General features: G+C 36.3%; 1 protein-coding gene across 11 annotated transcripts in view; it reads right to left on the reverse strand.

Moving 5' to 3' along the window:
• Window positions 1–22917, reverse strand: part of ATG5 (autophagy related 5) — a 53716-nt gene that overhangs the window by 23013 nt on the left and 7786 nt on the right. For all 11 annotated transcript variants that reach the window (XM_034409093.3, XM_087882618.1, XM_087882619.1 and 8 more), the window contains exons 4-6: window positions 18054–18132; window positions 14969–15131; window positions 11352–11446 (exon numbers count right to left, since the gene is read on the reverse strand). In XM_034409093.3, coding sequence (XP_034264984.1) covers window positions 11352–11446; window positions 14969–15131; window positions 18054–18132 — 337 coding nt within the window. The remainder of the gene's footprint in view (window positions 1–11351; window positions 11447–14968; window positions 15132–18053; window positions 18133–22917) is intronic.

Below are 22917 nucleotides of genomic sequence, written 5' to 3' on the forward strand. Positions count from 1 at the left end.
ATTAGATTATTATTAAAAAGTAATGAGCTATATCAATTCAGCTCTTCAAATCATGTAAAAAATTTGAATTGACTTAGCTGACACACATTCCCCAGTGGAAAGCCTCCCTTGTAGTTGCTACTAGAACTTTACTCTTTTCCTCTTAAGGAGTTAGGGGACTTGTCCACATATTTTGAGTTGCTTGATAATTATTTTGGGAATCACATATGTATTATTTTTGACCCATACTACCTAAAGAGTTCTGAAAATGGAAAGGTGTAACATCAAATAAAAATAGTTTCACAAATTTAATCTGGGAATTGAGTTTTATTTGAATTTTAATCAAGTTTGTTTCATTTTGAAGCCTCCTTAAAAAAAGTATTGATCTATTCTGAAAGCTAGTATTAAAGAGATAAAGCTCAGACTTCAGTCACATACAGTAATTTTTTTTAAAATCCTAATGTTATTTTAAAGTAATGTACCATTACATAGTAACTTCTTTCATAGGTAAGCTGATCAAATACTACTGTCTTCTTCCTAGAACACTGGCTAACTGGCTTTTAAGCAATATGTACAAACCAAACCATTTATACAGGATGTAATCATAACATAAAAAAACATAAACCACAAACTGTAATTCTTAAGAAATGAAAGCCAACAGACTTACTAGTCTTTACATCTACTGTACATAAAAGAATGGATTTCCTAATTATATTTAAACCACAGCAAATTGCCTTAAATGTTAAACCCACACAATACCCCTTATGATTTCCACATGTCAATTTTTTAGCCATACAAAAACTGAAGATCTTTAAAGTTCCTACATTACTTCCTCAGTGTACCAAAATATCAGATTATATACACTATCGCAACTTTGGTTTAAATTTGATTCCAAGCTTTTCAAATGAGTAACTATAAATTCCCTAAAAACAGGTCTATGTAATACTATTTAACCTGATATATTAAGGTTATGAGGACGCAATGGCTCAGTGTCTAAGATGCTGACCTTGTTGATCAAAAAGTTGGCAGTTCAGCAGTTCGAATCCCTAGTGCCACGTAACAGGGTGAGCTCCCGTTACTTGTCCCAGCTTCTGCCAACCTAGCAATTCAAAAGCACGTAAAAAATGCAAGTAGAAAAATAGGGAACCACCTTTGGTGGGAAGGTAACAGCGTTCCGTGCGCCTTTGGTGTTTAGTCATGCCGGACACATGACCATGGAGACATCTTTTGACAGCGCTGGCTCTTCGGCTTTGAAACGGAGATGAGCACTACCCCCTAGAGTCGGGAATAACTAGCACATATGTGCAAAGGGAACCTTTACCTTAAGTATAAAGATATATTAAGATGTATTTACAGACTATTCTTGATGGTTCTTATTATTGCATCTTTTCAAAATGCTTACAGATCTCTTGCATTATGAAAAGTTCTAGTCTCTTCGCAGATATCAACGACAGACTGACCAACCTGTCGTTTCCCAGATTTTCCCCATCTTTCTAAATTTTGGGACATTTCCCCTCCAATAATCATTAGGCACTACATTGATTGTCAAAATTTTTCCTTTCCTTATCTTTGCTGAGGAAGTAGAAGCAATGAAACCTCAAGAGAAAGTGACACTGTAATTATTTTAAGGAAAAGGAATTCCTGGAAAGACTATTCCTGGAAAGTCTGTCTCTTAAACCATGTCAGGAAAAATGTCTTTAGCATTTCATGTCTTCTTGAAAGAAGCTTCATTTTAGAAAACGCTTGTTTGAATTGTCAACAGGAACTAAACTGTCCAGTAGGGCTGTGCAAAGCATATGGAAGAGGCCTTTTTCGATATATATTAGTATGTTTATGGTATTGAGAAAAGCCCAAAATAGATGTGCCTGCGTCTAAATGTGGGGACAACAGGGAATAGCTTTCAAAACAATCCCTTACAAAAAACATAGCTCCTTTAACGATTGGAAGAGAGATGCTTCATTTATGCTATGGTGCTGCAAAGCCTTTCTTTCAGATCATCATCTTACTTTTATTCCTCATCACAACACTGATCACAGTACAGGTAGTCCTCGACGTACGGCCACAATTCAGACCAAAATTTTCATTGCTAACAAGAGAGTTGTTAAGTGAGTTTTGCCCCAATTGACCAACTTTCTTGTCATAGTTGTTAAGTGAATTACGTTAGCAACATGATTGTTAAGTGAATCTGGCTTTCCCCTTGACTTTGCTTGTCAGGAGGTCACAAAAGGTGATCACATGACCCAAGGACACTACAACCATCAGAAATACATGCCAGTTGCCAAGCGTCCAAATTTTGAACATGTGACCATGGGGATGCTGCAACAGTTGTAAGTATGAAAAACCATCATAAGTCACTTTTTCACTGCCATTGTAACTTTGAACAGTCACTAAACTAGTGGTTGTATGTCAAGGATTACCTGCATTGCTTTTATTCCTTTCTCCAGGTATTTTGTTAAACCCAAAGTCTCTCATGAACATTACCATATTCACTTGCATTTTTGAACAAATGTGAATAATTGTGCTTTTCTTCTGCCTTTTCTGTTTCTGTTAATTTTTTTAGCAGATTATATCCTTGAATTGCTATATTCCAAACAATAAAATCATCGAGTCTCAATTATACCATTTAATTTCATTGTTAGTACTCCAGAGAAATAAACTTTAATTATAACGTTTATAAGCACAGTATGTTTTGCATTCTCAAATTTCTGATAGATAGTAACAAGCAGGTTGACTAAGTTAAAAAAAAAAAAAAAAGAAGAGGAAAAAAGGATAGAAAGAGAAGATTTTAAACCCAGTCTATGCCTTTAATCTTTATAGTGAACTTTACAATAAGGATGTAGGGGAAGCCAAATAAGCAAACAGATTAATTTCCATGACTATATGAGGAAGTGGAAGCAATGAAACTTCTAGACAAAGTGACAGAGTAATGATTATAAGGAAAATAATTTCCTGGAAAGACTACTCCTGGAAAGTCTGTTTTTAAAACAAACTGAATATGATAAGCTTTGTCATTTAAACAATGTCAGGAAAAATGTACCTTTAAAATGTATTTCTCATTAATAATTACCTTTGCATTGATGACAAAGAGTGCTAAACACAATTGTATAACCTTGCTGTTATATTTTTCAACCCAACCTGATTTCTTGGGAAATTTGTCTCATGCCAAACAAACGTATTGGATGTTGATGGTGTAAACTAGGGTTCAAAACAATTATAGAAGACACTATCTGTCCGCTTGTCTTACCTAATTACCTTTATAAACTTTACATTTCAAATTTTAAATGCAGCTACCTAAAATATGATACTGACACTTTGGCAGCTACTTTCCTGAATCAAGAATAAACCCACACAAAACCACTAGCAGTCTCTCTATCAAATTTCTACCCTGCCTATATCACTTAAGTGATTTTGGGTGATTCACAAATAACAAAATAAGATAATACAAAAATATGACTGAAAGTACTCCCAAAACAAAATTAAAAACAAGTTTGAAATTTACAAGTTAAAAGGGAGAGAAATCAAAGTTAAAAAAATTAACATGGCTAAGAGATTAAGGTGAAGGGAGTGCTCTCAAGCTACCAGCTGTTCTTAGGGTTGCATAAACACTCTCAGATCCCCATGGTAACTGGCAAAGACAGGTCTTAAGACTACCTAGTGGGGGCTTGCCTCACCTTTGGGGGTGAGATGAGGGTGGGAGTGACAGCAGAGAAGGTTCTGTTCCTAGATCCCACCAGTCAAAATTCTTTAACCGATGAGATTCGTAGCATGCTTTTCCTGCCTGACCAGTTCCTTGGGTAACATGGTTGTTTTTACATTGGAGTTCTCTTTTGGTACCACTGTTATCAACAGGCATTGTACATGCAGGAACAGGTTCATGATTGGGGATTCTTCAGGGTCCTGCTTGAATATTGCCTATTTCATGCTTACATAATCAAGAGGACCTAGCAACAGTATCTCATCACCTATATACTACTCAGTCACATATACAACTGCTTTGCTTGAGTTCTCTTTTGAGTCTGTTCTCTGCCATCCAGACCCTCCCAGCTTCCATGCACTGGGATACAATATCAATAGCAGTGGTGGGTCCCTCCTGGTTTGGCCCGGTTTGACCGAGCCGGTAGCGGTGACGATATGACATCACCAAACCAGTTCTCTTTGTTCGGGAGCTGGGCCCTCCCCCCTGCCCCCCTCGCGCTATTCTTACCTTTTATTTGGCCCCAGCCCCAATCTATTCGCTGCCTCCCGAGTCCCAGCTGATCGGCTAGAAGGAAAAAAACTGTTTAAACTCTTGCCGCGGAGCTTCAAAGGGCCTACAGCTGATCAGTGTTAAAAGGCAGTGTGGTGGTAGAGCAGTGTGCTCGAAAAACAAATGGGTAGACCGGTGCCCCCAAATGGGTAGACCGGTACAGCTCTGCAAGCAGTTAAAAACCAGTACCACTGCTAAATCCTAAAGAATTGTCACATGACCATCAAACCACGCCCACAAAATAAGCCACGACCACAGAACCGGTAGTAAAAAATTTTAGAACCCACCCCTGATCAATAGCATTTCTCCCACAAACCAGGATAGTGACATACAGTTGGATATCATCAGTATACTGTTGAATGACCTCCCAGGTTTCGTATAGCTTAAAAAGCAAGAGGACCAAGGAATGATAATTGTAAGCGAGGGAATAGTAGGCTAGCCTCTCTTCCCCAACTAAAACAGAATGAAACTGTGACAAAGGAAGGAGTGGAACTACTGTAAACCACTGCCTCAGTCCCCAATTCACCAGAGAATTCTATATGATGTCATGTGCAATAATATTGAAAATGGCTGAGGACAAGGAAAGCTGCACTATCCCAATTCAGGTCCTGACATAGATCAGCAAGAGAAAAACTGATGCCATCTCGATCCCATATCCAGGCCTGAAAGCAGACTGTAAATTCTCGACTTATAACCATTCATTTAGTAACCGTTCGAAGTTAAAAGGCTTATTACCATTTTCCATACAGCATAACTGTTACAGCATTCCCGATTGGTAACATGACCAAAATTTTGATGCCTTTCACTGGCATGTATTTAGGACAGTTGCGGTGTCCTGGGGTCATGTGATCACTTTTTGTGACCTTCTGACAAGCAAAGTCAATGGGGGGAGGGAGGCAGATTCACTTAACAACAGTATTACTAACTTAACAACTGCAGTGATTCGCTTTAGCAATTGTAGCAAGAAAGCTTGTAAAATGGGACAAAATTCACTTAACTGTTTTGTTTAGCAATGGACATTTTGGGCTAAAATTGTGGTCATAAGTCGAGGCCTATCTTTAGTACTCCAATGAGCTTCACATAGGTCTTGTCTTTAAAAACGATCCCAGAATTACATTTATTCTGGAATACGATGACATATTATACCTACAGTCCTGCAATTTAAAGATCATAGTTTACCACCTGGATACTTGAAGGTCTCTCTCCTCCAACTGGATTCAGCCTGGCCTCTTAGGCTCATGGAGGAAGGGGTTTTGTAGTCCCACATTTCTGGGATGTCAGGAGAGCTGAAGCCAGAAGGCACTGCTTCTCTGTAGAACATAAATGCTATAGAATGAACTCCATTAAGATCAGACTGCCTGCTGCCCCCTGTAGCTTTTAGTAAGATGTTAAAAACAATTCTTTTTTTGAATACCCTATTTTTTATTCCTACCTTCTTCTTTTTTTCAACCTTGGGGTTATATTAATTTTTTTTTTGTTTTTACTGTAACATCGTAACAACTAGTCATGCAATATTTTAGTAGAATATGTTTAAATAAATAAATGATACACCTGTATTATGTGTTTGCAAAATAATGTATGTGTTTACTTTCCAGAAGCCGTATTTCCCAAAAAGGGCAGAGTCAAGAAACTCCAAGTTAAATGAATTACTACTTAAAATTATTTGCCTATAAACAAAGCATCCACTTTACAACATTCCTATCTGCAACGATTCTCTAATATGCCATGCTTCTTCATACCCAGAAAACATTGTACAAACTGTTAGGAAAGTGTTATTACCCAACTGGTTGGTCAGGCATTATATAAACCAACATTGTGTGTTTGTAGCTAAAAGTATTATGTAGCTTTAAAAAACTGTGTTGCATCATCATGCATCCTGATTGGCTGAGCCCCGTAGCCAATGTATTTAAGGAAAGCTGAAATATGGTTTGTGTGGACACTACACCATTTTACCTGCTGATATGCTGTAACTCTATATTTTATCTCTCTGCATGATCATTGCTTGATCATGGCTATTTATTGCTTTTCTAATATTTATTGACTGTTTTTATATTGAACTTTATTCCTGATTGAAACTAAAGATGATCTGTTTTATTGTATTTTTCTACAACTGGTAAGAAGACTTTATTTGAAAAATATCCCTGGACTGATCTTTATCTCACTTTATATGTGTATGACTTGGAATGTTTTTGGACTATGATTTTGCTTTTTCCCTAAAAGTAAAATATTATCAAAACTCAGTTTGTTTGTATGTTAACTGTTATTATCCACAATCATTCTCAGTTGCTTTCGTGCATAAACTCAAAGGGTACTCTGCTCAATAACCCACAACATTGATTGTGAGCCAAGAATATCCTTAACACACTATATATTTCCCACTTATTCCTTTATTCCAGCAGAAACAGCAAAATAATTTCAAAAGGATGTGTTGGGGGAAAAGGAAGTATAACTATCAGGAAGAGAAAGAGTGGAACGAAACTACAGGCAGATAAGGTCAGGAGAAAAAAATAACTAGGCAAAGAAGGAAAGAAACATACAAAACTCTCTTTAGATATATAAAGAAGTTAAATTCCCAAGCAGTGGCTAATTGAACTTGGCAACTATTTATATCCTGCTAATTCTATGTTTTCAATTGTTTCTTTTCTTATCAGTGCATCTGCCAATTATTTGACATAAAAAATATTGGCAAATAAAATTGTAAAACTAAATTTATAATTGTACTGTTAAAGTCTCTTGTATCCTATAATTCCACAACAATGATTTAATATGACATTGTTCATTCAAAACAGATAGATTTATATAGTACCACGATTATTAGTTTTATTCTCTGTGAATTTATATACCGGTAATTTCCTGCTTTAAAAAAATCTCAGTAGGTGGTAATCACTACATTTTAACAACTTGGTTAATTTAATTGTGCTATAATACAACAAGTAATTGGAAATTATCAACCTTCATATAACTTATAAAGGCTTTGCTATATACACTATGTCAGTTTGTTGTGTACGTATGTAATTATTTATATATACATACTTTAAAGTTACTTCTAAGGAACTTTGAAGCACTACTTGTTGAAAGTTAATAATTATACAGTCCTAAAGGAATCTGAAACAAATACACATGTAGTGCGCCCGTAACGGAAACCTTCAATTGCCACGGTCTGTTATTTAGTAAAATGTTATCATTATGTCTATAACAGTATCAAAGCAATGTCAGTGATACTTAAGGTAAATAATATGAATGTCTCAGAGACTGTGGTTAAATTAAGGGCAGTCATCAGAATTACACACACATCTGGAATGAAGCTAGACTTATTTATTTTTATATAGTAAGGATTATTACAATTTTGTCTAGACAATAGACAAAGATTTCGGTCACAAATAGTTAAGGACAATTTTCCTAATCATATGTGGGCAACAACCCATGTCTTCCTCACATCCTTTCATTTGGCAGGATATGTCGTAAGGAATAATGAAACTTTCCTAATCTCCTACATGATCAAGAGCAGCATTATTTCAGGAATGAGGGAGAAATTATGGCGACTGTTTAGACTGAGTCTCCCACACAGACTGCTTGTGAATCTCTTAAACCTCCTTTATGGTGCTACCCACTATCCAACAAACTAATTTCATTCTATACTTTATTTAAATAGTCTGATTCTTTCCCTAAGTGTTTGCATCGTTTACAAAACAATATAAATGACTCAGGCACAGTATTACAATAAATATGCAGATGAATCATGAGCATAATATGGATTATTTTTTCTCCTGAAGGAAAACATTACCATTAGCCTAGGAAAAAAAATTGTTGGAATAACTGCATTTACATAAGTCAGCAGTCATTACTACATGTATCAGAGAGTATATAAACTGAGAGCTAAAATATAGCTTGAGGCCTGGGATAGTTTAGCTGGCGCCCAGTTCTTCAAATGATTATTGGAAATTGTTCAAAGTTTTGGATTCTTCCTTAAACTATCTACATTGCTTTGTTTTTGCAGTTCCCTGTCACACTCTCCCCCACACATACACACACCTGACTCTTCAGCAAACCATAATTCACACATGAAAAGAGGGAGGAGCAGGATATGGGCAGCAGAGAGAAATGTTTTCAATCAACCTGAAAGAACCTCCAACAGTTGCCCACCTATACGGTCAATTAAACGCTAGTTAATTCTTGAACTGAAAGTTCAGTAAGGAATAGTACATTTTAAGCTCCACTACCTTTTTTATCTGCCCAAAAGGAACTGGGAGGAAAGCAAGAAAAAACAAACACAGCTGACTGTGTGGATTTTGTATTGGGAGCTGATGAACTTTGAATGCAGATATGGGTAACTGCTGCGGCCCTAGAGGCTGTTCCACTGACAAGCAATTTAGCTCAATTCTAGAATTCAGTACAATTCTATTTCTTTTTCCTTTCTCTATTTCTACCTCTATATCGATATCTCTCTGTATTTTTAAGAGTGTGTAATTGGGTTATGTTTCCCCTTTACTTCTTTCCTAGAATTGTTTAAAATAAAACAAGGAAACACCTGGATCTCTCCTCTTCCTCTCCTCTCCCTCTCCCTTTCTCTCTCTCCCCCCCTCCATCTTAAAAAAGGGAGAATTTTTCTGCCATTCATAAACTGGCAATCCAGCACATATGTTCTGTAAGTTAGTTAATCATCTTTTGTAGCAAGAAAGTCTTTACAAGAAAAGAGGCTGAACAGCAAATAAGATATTCAGGATAGATAGGAAGGGATAGGAAGCAGTCCAGAGTAGTTTTGCTTTAGCCATGTTGGTTCTCCTTCTAAGGTTCTCGGACTCACTGAACTCTAGCTGGTTGGTTTTATCCTTTATAGTACATCAGTTTCTAGATAACAAATGTATACATATTTATCAAAATAGAGTCAAGATAACCTTTCCTCAGATGATGTTCTGTCTGAATTCAATAACCAACTGTCCATACTATATCCAAGGAAAATCAATTTGGTTATAAAAGCTAGGGTATTTGTACAGTCATGGACCATCTACTGAGAGAGAAAGTATCAGGAGAGTGCTAATGGACAAAGATATTAACATCTTTTGAAAAAATCTTTCTATTACAACTAGTATTCTATTTAGCCAGTATTTTTCATTTCCAAACTCAGAGCCAGAATATATATAATAGTGGCCAAAAGTGTGGAAACCTTTTGGGAAAAGTGTATTTTTGAGGTTTGATGGCTAATAACACTCCTTTTTTTTTGGAGTTTCAAGATAATCATATTCCACTGCTGGAACTGCCTGGGAATAGCCCAGACCCTAACCCAATTGAAAATCTATGGAGCCGACTAAACAAACTTGTTAGTCAGAAGCGACCCAGCAATAAAACCAGTTAGCGACCCAGTTAATAGAAGCAATCATTCAATCTTGGTTTCATATTATAACAGCTGCAGAACTAAAAGACTTGGTTCACTCCATGGGAAGACGTTAAGGCTGTAATTCATGCTAACAGTTACCCAACCGTTTTTGTATATCTCATTTTTTTCTATGGTGATAATTTTTGTATATCTCATTTTTTCTACGTGTTTCACTTTTCTTCTTTATACTGTAATTGCTATTCTAATAGCAAATCCTTCATAAAAGTTATTGCATTACATTCTTGATTAAATTATCTTCCCATTGATATATAATTTTATGGTACTACTCCAAAAGGAAGTGGTGTTATTAGCTAGTTTTAGAAAAGACACTTTTCCCAAAAGGTTTCCACAATTTTGGCCACTACTGTAATGTAGCAATTAAAGTAACCAGACTAGGAGTAGGGAAACACACACGCTGGTCCTTTCTTAGCCGCCCTGAGTCTCCGGAGAAAGGTGGCATATAAATTGCACTAATAAATAAATAAATAAATAAATGGAAACCAGCTGGCTGTCTAGGCTAAGAGGAAGTCACTTCTTCTCAGCCAAACAGTCAAATGTCTGAATGTACTACCATGCACTGATGGATTCCCTGTAGGAAACTGAGACACAGGCACAGTACAAGGTAAGCCAACCCTATAACCAAGTGGGATAAATACTCCCGGTATGAGCCTTTTTTGTTTTTGAAATGGGACTGTACTTTATACAGTTAAAAGAATATGTTCATAAGAAAGTTAACAGTAGAAGGATGAAGGGAAAAGCAGCATTATAACACAAAGATTTTTTAAAAAATCAATTTCAATCACTGCAAGCTTTCCCAAAAAGGCAAAATCTTCAATACAATTTCACAACAATGATTAAATGTATGTTATTTTTCTTACAAATAAGCAGTTAATTTTAATGGTTTCTTTGTTTAAAATGGCAGTTCTTCCAAAAAACTGTTTGTTTTTACAAAAAAATAAGTGATCTCAAATCCAATTCAAAATAGATTTGTATAAAAATCTGGGAAGAGGTCTGGAGGAAAGAAGTTGTAAAATGTGCTAATCTTGCAGAAGAAACATGTTTCATGAAACTTCAGGTAGTGATCTAAATTAGACTCAAAAGGAATAAAGGGAAGCATACCGAACAACTAATTAACTACCCTGTTTCCCTTGATAATAAGTCCAATCGGGCTTTTGAGTGCATGCGCTAAAATAAGCCTCCTCCCCCCCCCAAAAAATAAGCCCTCCCTGAAAATATTTAAACACAGAGCTGGAAATCAGGTAAGATGGCAAGAGGATCCCCATCTTGCTCCATGTACCCCAAAATAATAAGACCTCCCCCAAAATAAGGCCAAGCACTTATTTCGGGGTTAAAAAAAATATAAGACAGAGTCTTACTTTCGGGGAAACACGGTAACTCATCTCTATTTTAAAGCTAGAGCAAACTTTTTTGGGCAAAATTATCATTTATAATCAAATGATTATATTTTACATCTATAAAAAGCCACTGTAGCCAGTACAGAACACATTTGGCATAATTTGCATTGGACTTATTGTAGTACAAGCCCATCAATATTACTCTATTCAAGAACACCAAAGGGAGCAAGTTAGTGTTTCATTTTTTCATACTATTCTTAGCACCAAGCATTTTTATAAAGCTTTCCAAATTACAGCAAAGAATAAAAATTTGCTCAATGGCTATATTTTTAGTAAGTCACAAACAGCAAGCCTGAGCAACATTTCTATTAAAAACAATATTCATATATTCCCTGACCTGGTATATTCTAAATGGGATGTAGCGAAATCCATTATCTTCTGCGGGATACTCCATGAGTTTCCGGTTTATAGCCCAAAACTGTTCAAATTTGTCTGAAAATAAACAGCAATTACTAGGGTTAACAAAAACAACTGCAAAACTGCAAATACCTACATAAGAACCACAGGGAAACAGATATAAACAACTTGACTACACTGTTACAGTTTCATTTATTTCACATTACATCCATATTCTTATGAATGGAACGATCATATTGAATTTGTTAGGATGAATTATTTTTCAGCAATCAAATACTGCATATCAGGGGTGTCAAACTTGATTTCATTGAGGGATGCATCAACATTCTGTTGACTTTGGTGTCCTGGGTGGGCATGGCCAGGGTGGGCGTGGCCAGGGTGGGCGTGGCCAGCTCAATGTTACTTGTGTCAGGGGCGCCTGTGGTGGCCCGAGCGTTCTACCATAGAAAACAGGCTCCCGAACTCCGTTTTCAGCTGTAACAGCCTTGTGCAACCCTCTGCCAGTGAAAACAGAGCTCGAGAGGGCTGTGTGCGGCCCTCCTGAGCTCCATTTTCACTGGCAGACGCACCATGGGCCAGTCCTTTACTGTTTCCAGGGCAGCCCTGTGGGCCACATCTAAGCACCCCATGGGCCAGATCCGGCCCCCGAGCCTTGAATTTGACACTTCCTCCCACCGGCCAGTACGCTCGCACAGAGTGGGCCTCCTCAGGGTGCCGTCAGCCAGACAATGTCGGCTGGCGACCCCCAGGGGGAGAGCCTTCTCTGTGACGGCACCCACCCTCTGGAACAACCTTCCCCCAGAGTTACGTACAATAACAGACCTCCGGATTTTTCGTCGGGCCCTGAAAACCTATTTATTTCAACTAGCTGGGCTGGCTTGAGTTAAATTTTAAATTGATTTTAAATTGGGTTGTTTTAATTTACGGCCAAAATATTTAATTATTTTAATACTGTTTTTAAATTTTGTAGGCTCTGTTTTTTACTTTGGCTGTTCACCGCCCTGAATCCTATTTGGAGAAGGGCGGTATAGAAATGGAAACAAATAAAATAATATTAAAGTATGTTAAGGCCAATTGGAAAAGCCAGTTGGACACTTTTTCACAAATAAATATAATATGGTGGTCCTAGTCTGTTGCTGCAGATAAAGTATTTTAATATTTTAAACACACTTCAAAATAAGTTTTAAACACACTTCAAAACAAGTTGTTGGGATCAATTTATTTAATTGAATAATTAGTTAATATGCCACATTTTGTGATAGCATATTTGAATTAAAATGTATTTTTTTTTTCTGTTTGAATAGGAAAGTGAGAAATAAAAAGAAAGTTTGGGAGCACAAAATTGCTTCAATTTCCATAATTGACAACCTTGAAGTTTGAAGGTCACTCAGAGCTCCTGGAAGTTTGCCAACAGATGGAGGGGAAGACAAGACAGTTATCTCAATCTTTGTCTCCCTAGTATAGCTAAAATTTAAAGATTAGAGCTGATGAGTATTAGCCTTCTGTGTAATGATGTCATTTAAAACATTAGCTAATGTTACTTTACTATCATTCTGGCTTCATATTTTTCGAGGCACTTTAAAGTTTTATAATTGAAATTAAAAACATCAAGTGTAAATAAGTGTCTTTAAACATGAATTTGCCCAAAGTAGAAGAACTATAGAGGAAAAAGCTGTATTGGGTAGTGCTGAATAGTGTTTTTATTTTTCTCTTGATAGTTACATTCCCTTTCAAGAATGATTTCCAGTAACAATATTTTTGGTAAGCAAAAATAATTTCAGGAAACAAAATGCAGAGTGAAGCAATGGGTAACGGGAACTAAGCCTCCATCTCATCACCCTTTGTCCTTTTGCACTGTAATGTTATGACTTTGGCAAACATTTACATTTTTAAAAATTTAAATACTAAGCACTAAGTGCTGATCTTTCTACTGATCTAGAACCCATTTTGTTACAAATGAAAAAGTTTTGATAATAGTGCCAGTTCAATTTATTGATATCTTCTCATCGATTGAATGAGAAGAAATGCAATGCAATAAATTTCACTCAGAAATAATTTCCATAGAATTTATTGCCAGGGAAATACAAAAATAATAGAAGCACTATGTTATTATATACCCAGTTTGCTCAAGATATATTTTCTAAATAAATAAAAACTCAAACAGGCAGTTTCAACAGAAGGAAATATAATTCAACACAAGATTTGGAATAAGTAGATATAGTAGGTATTTCTATTATCAAAGGTGAAACTTTCTCTATATTACTCTAATCCTTTTGTTTTTAATGTCAACCACATTTCACTTTAACAGAACAGTAAATTAACAAAGTGATCATCATGAAGTGCTATTTCACTCTTACATCAGTCTTTGTTGTATAAACTTCTACCACTTGCATGAATGTCTCTACAAATTGAGGGAAATGATAAAATAAAAAAGAATTATAGAGGCTTCATTGTGTCAAGTAAAGAGTTATACCACAACACTATAGGTAGAAAGACAAATGCACAATGTTTCATAGAAAAAGCAACTTGCAGATGTAGCATTAGCCATCAGGCAGTTGTAACAACTGCTACTTTCTTTTCTTTTTTGTGGTCATGAATATTGTTTCACAGAGGAGTTTAACATCATCCCATATATAATGAAAGCCATACTGAAAGATGCAGCATGTATTTTAAAAAGTTATCTTGGTTTCATAAGTTTTTTCTTATTTCTCTTTTACTAATGGCTCAAATACAAAATTAGCCTTTGAAAGTTTTCAAAATATTATCTGTTGGGTTCTACAGGTGCAGTTTCCAGTGACACACATTGAAACCTATACAACCAACATTTCTTGCCAACTTCTTTTCTTGGATCACGACAAAGCTCTCCCAATCAAGCCAAGCAACATTTCTCCTCCAAATCTTGAATGTCAAAAATCTTAGAGAAACTGATTAAACAATACTAGCGGTGAAATCCTAAACAGTTCAACTCACTTTTTAATTATTAATATTTTCAAGTGTCCTCTTTCCACACAGCATTTCAAATACTAATGTATTGGTGATTCTGACTATTCTAATTTTTGCTGAGATGAAAATAAATTAAATAATGTATGGTTGGATACTCTTATATAAGAAACAGCACCTAGACCATTATCAAAAGAACAGAACTACAGATTGATAAGGTCTGTCTCCTTGTCCTGCTTTCATTGTTCCTGTCTTTTGCAACCTGGTTGCTTCAAGTGATCAATACTCTCAGTTGTTCTTACTAATGTCAGCAGCCCACCACCAAGTTACTGCAAACCACTGCATTTCCAGATAAAAGATGTGTTGTTCAGATCAATGTTTGCCATGATCTACCATTTCGTAATCAAAAGTTGACAAAGGATAGCAACTGTTAAACTGTGGATCACTTGTTATAAAATCATTTTAACAAACAAGACTGAATTATGTCCAAATAACTCATTAGGACCTTGATTACAAAATTTATACAGTATCTTTCATTCCAATTATTTGAGTTCCATAAGTACAAGCTGGAAACTGGAAATGCCTTACAATATTACCTCAGTCCCTAGGTTTTTCAAGTGATTGAATATACATACTTCACTTAAAAGTGGCTCTTACCATTCTGCAACCCCATCCAAAGTTGCTTATGATCCTTTTTTTGCATTTCATTGATTACTTGACTCTTATGCTTTAAGGCATCTGCTTCTTTTATACAAGCCATGAAATGAGCTTCAATTACTTCCTTAGAGGAGCAATGCAGAAGATCTTTTTCTGGAAAGTTCTAGAAATATAAAATTGTAATCAAAATTCAAAAAAATACTCAAAAGTAATTTAGAGGAGCAAAGGAAAGCAAAGAACCTTTGCTACAGATAACCTCGACTTACAACCTTTTGTTTAATGACCATAACACTGAAAAAAATGACTTATGGCCATTTTTCACACTGACGACTACTGAAGCATTTCCATGGTCACATAATCAAAATTTGGACACTTGGCAACTGATAATGTCTTTATGAAAGTTGAATATCCTGAGAGCAAGTGAACGTCTTTTACAACCTTCTGATAATTGTCCAAGGTACTTTTTCCAAAAGGCAATTGGACTTTCTTGTTGGTTTTTTGAAAATGTTTTCCCTTCTCCAAGAAGTCTTTTCAGTACTGAAGAATTGAACTGAAGATGTTTCTTGGATGAGAAGCGAAACATTTTTAAAGAAAAAAACGCAAGAAAGTTCAGTTGCCTTTTGGAAAAAGCACCTTTGGGACAACCATGACCTGAATTATTATTTCCATAGACATTTTACCGTCTTGACAAGCAACTAACTTAACTATTGCAGTGATTCACTTAACAACTGTAGCAAGAAATATTATAAAATGGGGCAAAACCTATTTAACAATAGGTGTCTATTTGTAAATGAAAATTTTGGCCAAAATTGTGGTCATAAGTTGAGGATTACCTGTATTAGGAAAATTTGATAATATACCAAGACATAGTATGTTTTTTTTAATGTTTTTTTAATTAAAATTAAATTTTTGATTTTATTAACATACATAAATCATAATATATAATATATAACAATATACACAATACAAACAATCAACAAGTGCTTCCCCACCCCTCGGGATCATTCCTGCTTCCAAAATCTTAAAGCTTCTTCTGGTGGTGGTATCCCTCTGACATAGTATGTTTAATGACGGAGAAATGTTGTACTTTGCCAGGCTTACAATTCAGCAATAAATACACTAATTCATAGCAACTAGTTTCCAATAAGGAAGAATGACTAATGATCTATGCATTCAATGGTGAGCCAACTTTTGGTATTGAAGTCAATATGCAGGACTATGGCTTATTAGAGAAAGCCATGAATTGTTCATAGTATATTAACTACATGTATCTTATATGTACTGTGTTTCCCCAAAAATAAGACATGTCCTAAAAGTAAGTCCAAGCTTTATTTTTGGGGTGGGCCTAAATATACGCCCTCCCCCAAAAATAAGCCCCCCGGCACACACACACACGCACACACAGGTCCCTCACCCCCCCCAACCCTCCCAAGGCAGCCACATCCCTGCAAACCCCTGCGCCCCCCCGCCCCTTTCGCTGCCCATGGCACCAACCGTAAACTCCGAGCACCTGCTCCATGGTAGTGGCCCACCCGCTCTCTCCCCCGCGCCCAGGCACCACGTCCAAATAGCCTGCGCTATGGTTTGGAAGCCTCAGAGGCAGAGTTTGGGGGAGAGAAAGAAAGACTTCTGGTGTTTTCCTTGCATGCACCCAAAAGCAGAAGCAGCAGAAGTCTTTCTTTCTCTCCCCCAAACTCTGCCTCTGCTGCAGTCAGGGCAGCGGCCGCTTTGGGAGTGTGCTTCCCACTCTATGGTGACAGTGGCCTGAGGCCTCCAGCAGGGGGGAAGCTCAAGGACCTGGTGCTCACCAGCTTTGCCCACATCGACATGGTGAGGCCTGGGAGGCGCGCGAGCGGGGTGGGTGGGGTGGGGACAGGCATTCGCGTGGCTTGGTGCTCACATTCTACACACACACCCCACGGGAGGGGAGGGGCTTGATGGCGGCACACGAAGGGAACCTCTCTCTGCCGAACTCCCGGCTGTGAGTGCGCAGGCCACCCGAGCCTCCTGCATCTCCAAAATAATAAGATCCACCCGATAATACGGCCAAGCCCTTATTTCGGGGTTCAAAAGAAAATAAGACCCTGTCTTATTTTCAGGAAAACACAGTAAGAGCCCTGGTGGTTGGTGCCTAGAATGGAGTATTGCAGGTTAATACAATGCCTGGAGTTCAAACCTGATGAGATCAAAGTTGACTCAGCCTTCCATACTTCCAAGGTGGGTAAAATGACAACCCAGATTTTTGAGGGCAATATGCTGACATTGTAAACTGCTCAGAGAGTGCTGTAAAGAAGGGGTCCCTAACCCCTTCTTTACAGCACCAAGAGCCTTGATAGTACAGTGGTATACGCACCCTGTTATTAACACAGCTGCCTGCAATTTTTGCTGGTTCGAATCTCTCCAAGGCTCAAGGTTGACTCAGCCTTCCATCCTTTCTAAGGTAGGTGAAATGAGGACCCAGATTGTGGGGGCAATAAGCTGACTTTGTATAAAATATACAAAAGTATGAAGGCTATTGCTTAACGCATTGTAAGCCGCCCTGAGTCTCCGGAGAAGGGCGGCATATAAATCAAAAAAAATTTTTTTTAAAAAAAAACCAGGTCACAGCCCAATGGGAGTCACAGAAGCATTGGGTGAGCGCGTGAAACTCCATTTGTGCAAGCAGCAGGTGCACATGCGCCTGCTTGTGCAGAACCATTCCCTCTCTCACCCACCGTCATCACCCCCACCGGTCCGCAGAGCCGGAAAGGTTGGGGACCATTGCTGTAAAGCACTATGGAACAATATGTGCTATTGCTTTTATTGCTATTATGCATGAAAGAGGGTAGGCAACTTTTAACAAAAAATTCAATATTTCTTCAGGTTTTTTAAGTCCCCCCAATACTATTACAACTACATTTTTTAAACTGATAGTGAGATTGGAAAATATTAAAACATACTACTCTGAAAACAAATAATAATATACAAATCCTTTACTTGTTATCTGTTGATATTTACCATTTCTTTTTCATTCCAGTAATTAAAGCACAAATCCTTCTAATACATTTTTTGAAGTATATATTAAAGAGATATATTGCTTATATACCTTAAAATGTACTGTGATATTCCATGGAAGGGTTGCATTTGAAGCATGAAGATCAAATAGTAAACCAATGGGATAGTGCCTAAAAAGCAGAGAGCATGATAATAGTAATAATTGCATTGCAAGAATTGTAACAAAACACAGTAAGTTATTTTGTGGTGCCTAGAGCCCCTGAAAATGATAAACAAATAAAATTTAGTGCATTCATTTTATTTTAAAAATCAAAATTCTGAAAAGATGAATGCTTAAATTCCATTTCCTTTGTAGTTATTATGTCATCACGTTCCCCAAACCCTGCTAAAATGTGCAATCCCATGTTAAATAGATTAACAGTACAACACTTTCCATAAAATTTTAAAACAAATAGCCTGCATTATCAGCCAAGTTCATCAGCTATTTAATGTTCCTTACAGTCCAGTATATAATCATTGTGCACAAAATATAATCATAATTTTGGAAATCAGTTACAGAAAAAAGATCAAATATCATCCTAGTTACACCAAATACTTTCACAGTGGTCCAAAGATCAAATGCTCACATATCTGGCATGATGGCTGCTGCCAGCAGTAGTGACCCTAACTATTCTGACAAAACAATTCTAACCAGGTCATTAGCCAAATTCATTTTAGCAATAAATGCTGAATTGCCTTCTAGCACAGTTTTGAGGTTTATGCTCTTATTTTCAACTGTTTATTATTTGCAAACTTGGAATTGTGTTTCATTTTTTTATGGTTTAGGACAATAATCCAGAATCAGAAAACATGATTTAAATTTACTGGTTTCCTAAACTCGTTTTTCTCTGATTTGAGTCCCTCCGGTGATTTTGATCTACACTATATTTAACCATCAGCCATGCTAACTAGTTCTGGTAATAGCTGATAAACTCCTGACAGGATTCAGATTCAGAAAGTATATCTTAGTTTTGCATTTAAAATTAACCACTTTTTATCCAAATTGGTCATCATGAAAAAGTGTGCTATCTGAAAAATGAAAAGAAGAATTTGCATGCATTTCTCTGGTACACCAGAAATTCTATATTTACACATACTTTGACATTCCTGGTTTGATCCTTTTAATAAACAAAAGCAGTTTGAGCAGAAAGGAAGGGCCATCTGCATCCTCACAATATAACCTACTTTCTGTTACTTAGCAATAAAATTCATTTGCTTAAATCAGATAAAGTGACATCACTCTTACAGAAAATTAGGTATATTAATAAACTGCTAAGTTTAGCAGTTTCCAACTCTATCATTTCCAACTATCAATTCCAATGAGAAATATACTAACATTGTAGGCATAACAGAATTAAGCTGAATGATAGAGAGAAAATGAATCTGACAAATATCTCTAGATAAAAATTTAGCTAGCAAATTTGACATACAATATGCATGAATACACTTCAATATATTTTTAAATAAGAACTGAGGCAATACCCTTTTCATATTATTTTAGTGGAAATCTTTCAGGGGAAACAGCAATAAGAGCAAGATGTCAGCACTTCAACCTGCATTTACTCTAGTGCTGACATAAGAAGAAGAAGAGGGGGCAGCTGGCAAGAGGACGCTTGACTTCTCACCTACTTATTTTCCCTGAAGATAATATCCCCTAGGAGATGAGATGGGACAGTGGACATTCCTGGGAGGTTAAGTAGTAGATATGGGGAGAATGATTTGGAAGAGGGCCAATGAGACGCAGAGAACTGGGGAACAGAAAGGGAAGGTTTGTGGTCAAGAAGTCAGAGTTGGCTACGCCACGATCGGGGACAGGTTGTCGTGCTTAATAAAATGAAAGATTTCTTCAAAGACTATCTGTTTGGAAATGCAATTTATTTTATTTGAGGCGACATATAAACCTGACACAAAAGCAGCTACAGCTGTACACGTCATGTATCACTCATCTTCTAAGGTAGTTTTGTCTATGACACATTAATAATATCTCAGAAACAAAGATCTATCCACATCAAACTGAGGAAAGTACTCACTACTCACTGTACCACCTTGAAAATTCTTTTTTATCACTTGTCTTGTTGAGGAAAATGATTTTGTCGAGATTCAGCATGAACAGCATGGCTACACTATGTTACTAAGAAATCTCAAGGGTTTATGTCAAGAGTCTGATACCGATAGGAGTCATAGTAAAATATTCAAGTTCTATAATTTTATAGGAAAACTACCACCAATGCACCAGAATTCTGCACCAGATTTGGATTGGGAAAAATAACTACTTCTTTATTTTACAGCACCATTTTGTCAGAGACAAACTCTTTCCTTAGGTTGTTTTGCTTTTCTGCAAAGCAAAAGTAGAATAAATTTGTGTCTTATTAGGTTTCTATCAACCACAGTAAAAAGGGGGGATGGGGGAGTTTTAGCTACTAGATTGGCTAAAATTCTGCAAGTACAGGAAAATTTGCAACAGCTTTATAGAAGAAACGAACCCAGGTTAAGAAAAGTAGAAAGAAGATTTTGAGTCCTCTACCTATAGAGAGGCAAAGTAAAGTAAATCAAATGGTTCTTCTAAGATAATCTCCAATTCCAAAAAGTTATGTTTGTCTTTTAGATTTTTGAGAAAGTCATCAAATGAAAACCTCCAACCCATGTCTAACCTCATGTTCTGTAGTTTTTACTGGTTTTACTGGTGTCAAGGTTGATGCTGACAAAAACTGAAAGCGATAAATATTTAAAATGATAAAGCAGGCAGATGGATTCTCTAAAGCTGCAAGATACACTACTAGACATAATATTTTCAACAGAAATCCTATTCTTATTTAAAAATCTTAATTCTTCTCTTAGCAAAAGATGCCATGTAAGGCTACAATGTTAGATGTGTAAAAACCCTGTCCAAAAATAAGTATGTTTTTGTACTATAAGACAATGTTTTTGTACTATACAATGAAACTTTTACATTATAGTGATGATAGAGTTTCTCATGTCATATATTTGCATGTGATTACACAGCTGTAAACTGTAGCAATATTTTTCTACTAACTTTCCGGGAATTTTGAAGTTCTTAATTAATCTAGCCCTTTGTCAAACATGAGACTAAAATTTTTTTGTAATGCAGACAGAATACCAATTATCAGAATGGGAATGCATCATGGATTTTTTAAAAAGTGAAATTGTATCATTCACCAAAAGGTGTGTGATATACTCATGTTATACTATATACTATAACATGAACATGCTCATGTTATACTATATACTATAACATGAATATACGTGTAACAGAAGACTCTGAAGTCAAGAATGACTTCAACAACAAGATGGCCGAAAGCTAGATCTACACATCTGGCCATATCCTCAAAACTATACTGTCATTAAAACCTGCAATTATCCATAAATGTTAACAATAACTGGACATTAACATTAATAAAAGAAACATAAGATTAGCATAACAAAGCACAAGCTAGAATTCCATTCTAATTTGTGAATACGATATTCATTATGAAGCAAACACATTATTTAATAACGTCAGCCTAGTAAAATAGGTCATACTTTTTACTTGCTTAATGTGTGAGATCAAATGGACCTACCATGCACAGGAAAAGCTGAACATGGCATATATGATAGAAGTAGTAGAACTACAGATATGTAGTTATTTAGCACCATCTGCTGGTTGTGATAAACTAAAGTCTGATATCAATGCACATATCCAGTAGCTAGTTGCAAGAATGTTTAAGCTCCTTAAAGACTAAATCATTTATGCCAGGATTGCCATAAAAATATGCTAAGATTCAATATAATGTTGGAACACACCATGTTTTTAAACAATATCAGGTAATATTATTATATTATAATATTATATTATATTATTATTATAACCAAACTCATACCTGCCTTTTAATATAGATGTTCTAAAATTGTAGGGCAGCTCTATTAATCAATTTTTAAAAACAAATCATTCAACTGGAAACATATTACGTTTTAATATTATGCAGCTGAAGAATTGCAAAAAACTTATTAAAAACAGTTAACAGAATGATCTTCACAGACAAAAGTCTATGTGAAGTAGTACACAGGAGCATAGCCCAAAAAGATGATCTACAACAAACTAAAGAGATAAAAAGGGAGAAGTAGGTAACAGTAACAGAGTTGGAAGGGATCTTGGAGGTAAGTGGGAATAAACATATACAGTGACTGTACACACCCTATTAAAATACCAGGTTTCTGAGATATAAAAAATCACAGCAAGGTAAATCACTTCACAATTTTCCCATCTTTAATATAGCATATAAACTGTACAGTTCAACTGAAAACAAATTGGAAAGTGTAAGAGGAAAGAAATAAAAAGCTTACAATTGCATGATTGCATAAGTGGTCATATCTTCTGACATGTAGGAATGTGGCTGTGTTCAGAATTAATCAATCACATTTAAACTGGTGGTAAATAGTAGTCAGTACGCACCTGCCATCAATTAAAGGGACTCTGATGAAGGCCATTTAAGTTCAACTGTTCTAGTAGGATTTTTCTGACATTTTTTCAGTTGATTTTATAGAAAAAGGCCATGGTCTTCAAAGAGCTTACAAAGCATCAAAGGAATTTCTTTGCTGGAAGGTATCAGTCAGAGAAAGGGGCAAAATATTTCCAAGATATTGAATATACATTGGAACACAGTCATCAACAAGTGGAAAAAATATGGCACAACTGTGACATTACCAAGAACTGGATGTCCATCCAAAACTGATGAAAAAACAAGAAGAAAACTGGTTTGAGAGGCTGCCAAGAGGCATTCAGCAACATTAAAAGAGCTGGAGGAATTTCTGGGGTAGGAAGGCAAGACAATAGCCTTTTTTACAACAAAAAACATCAAAGTCTGGCTACATTTTGCAAAATCCTACATCAAGTCTGACAAAAGCAAGTGGGAAAATTG

This window comes from Pantherophis guttatus, chromosome 1 (assembly GCF_059756535.1).
Source record: "Pantherophis guttatus breed Tessera chromosome 1, ASM5975653v1, whole genome shotgun sequence".
Taxonomy (NCBI): domain Eukaryota; kingdom Metazoa; phylum Chordata; class Lepidosauria; order Squamata; family Colubridae; genus Pantherophis; species Pantherophis guttatus.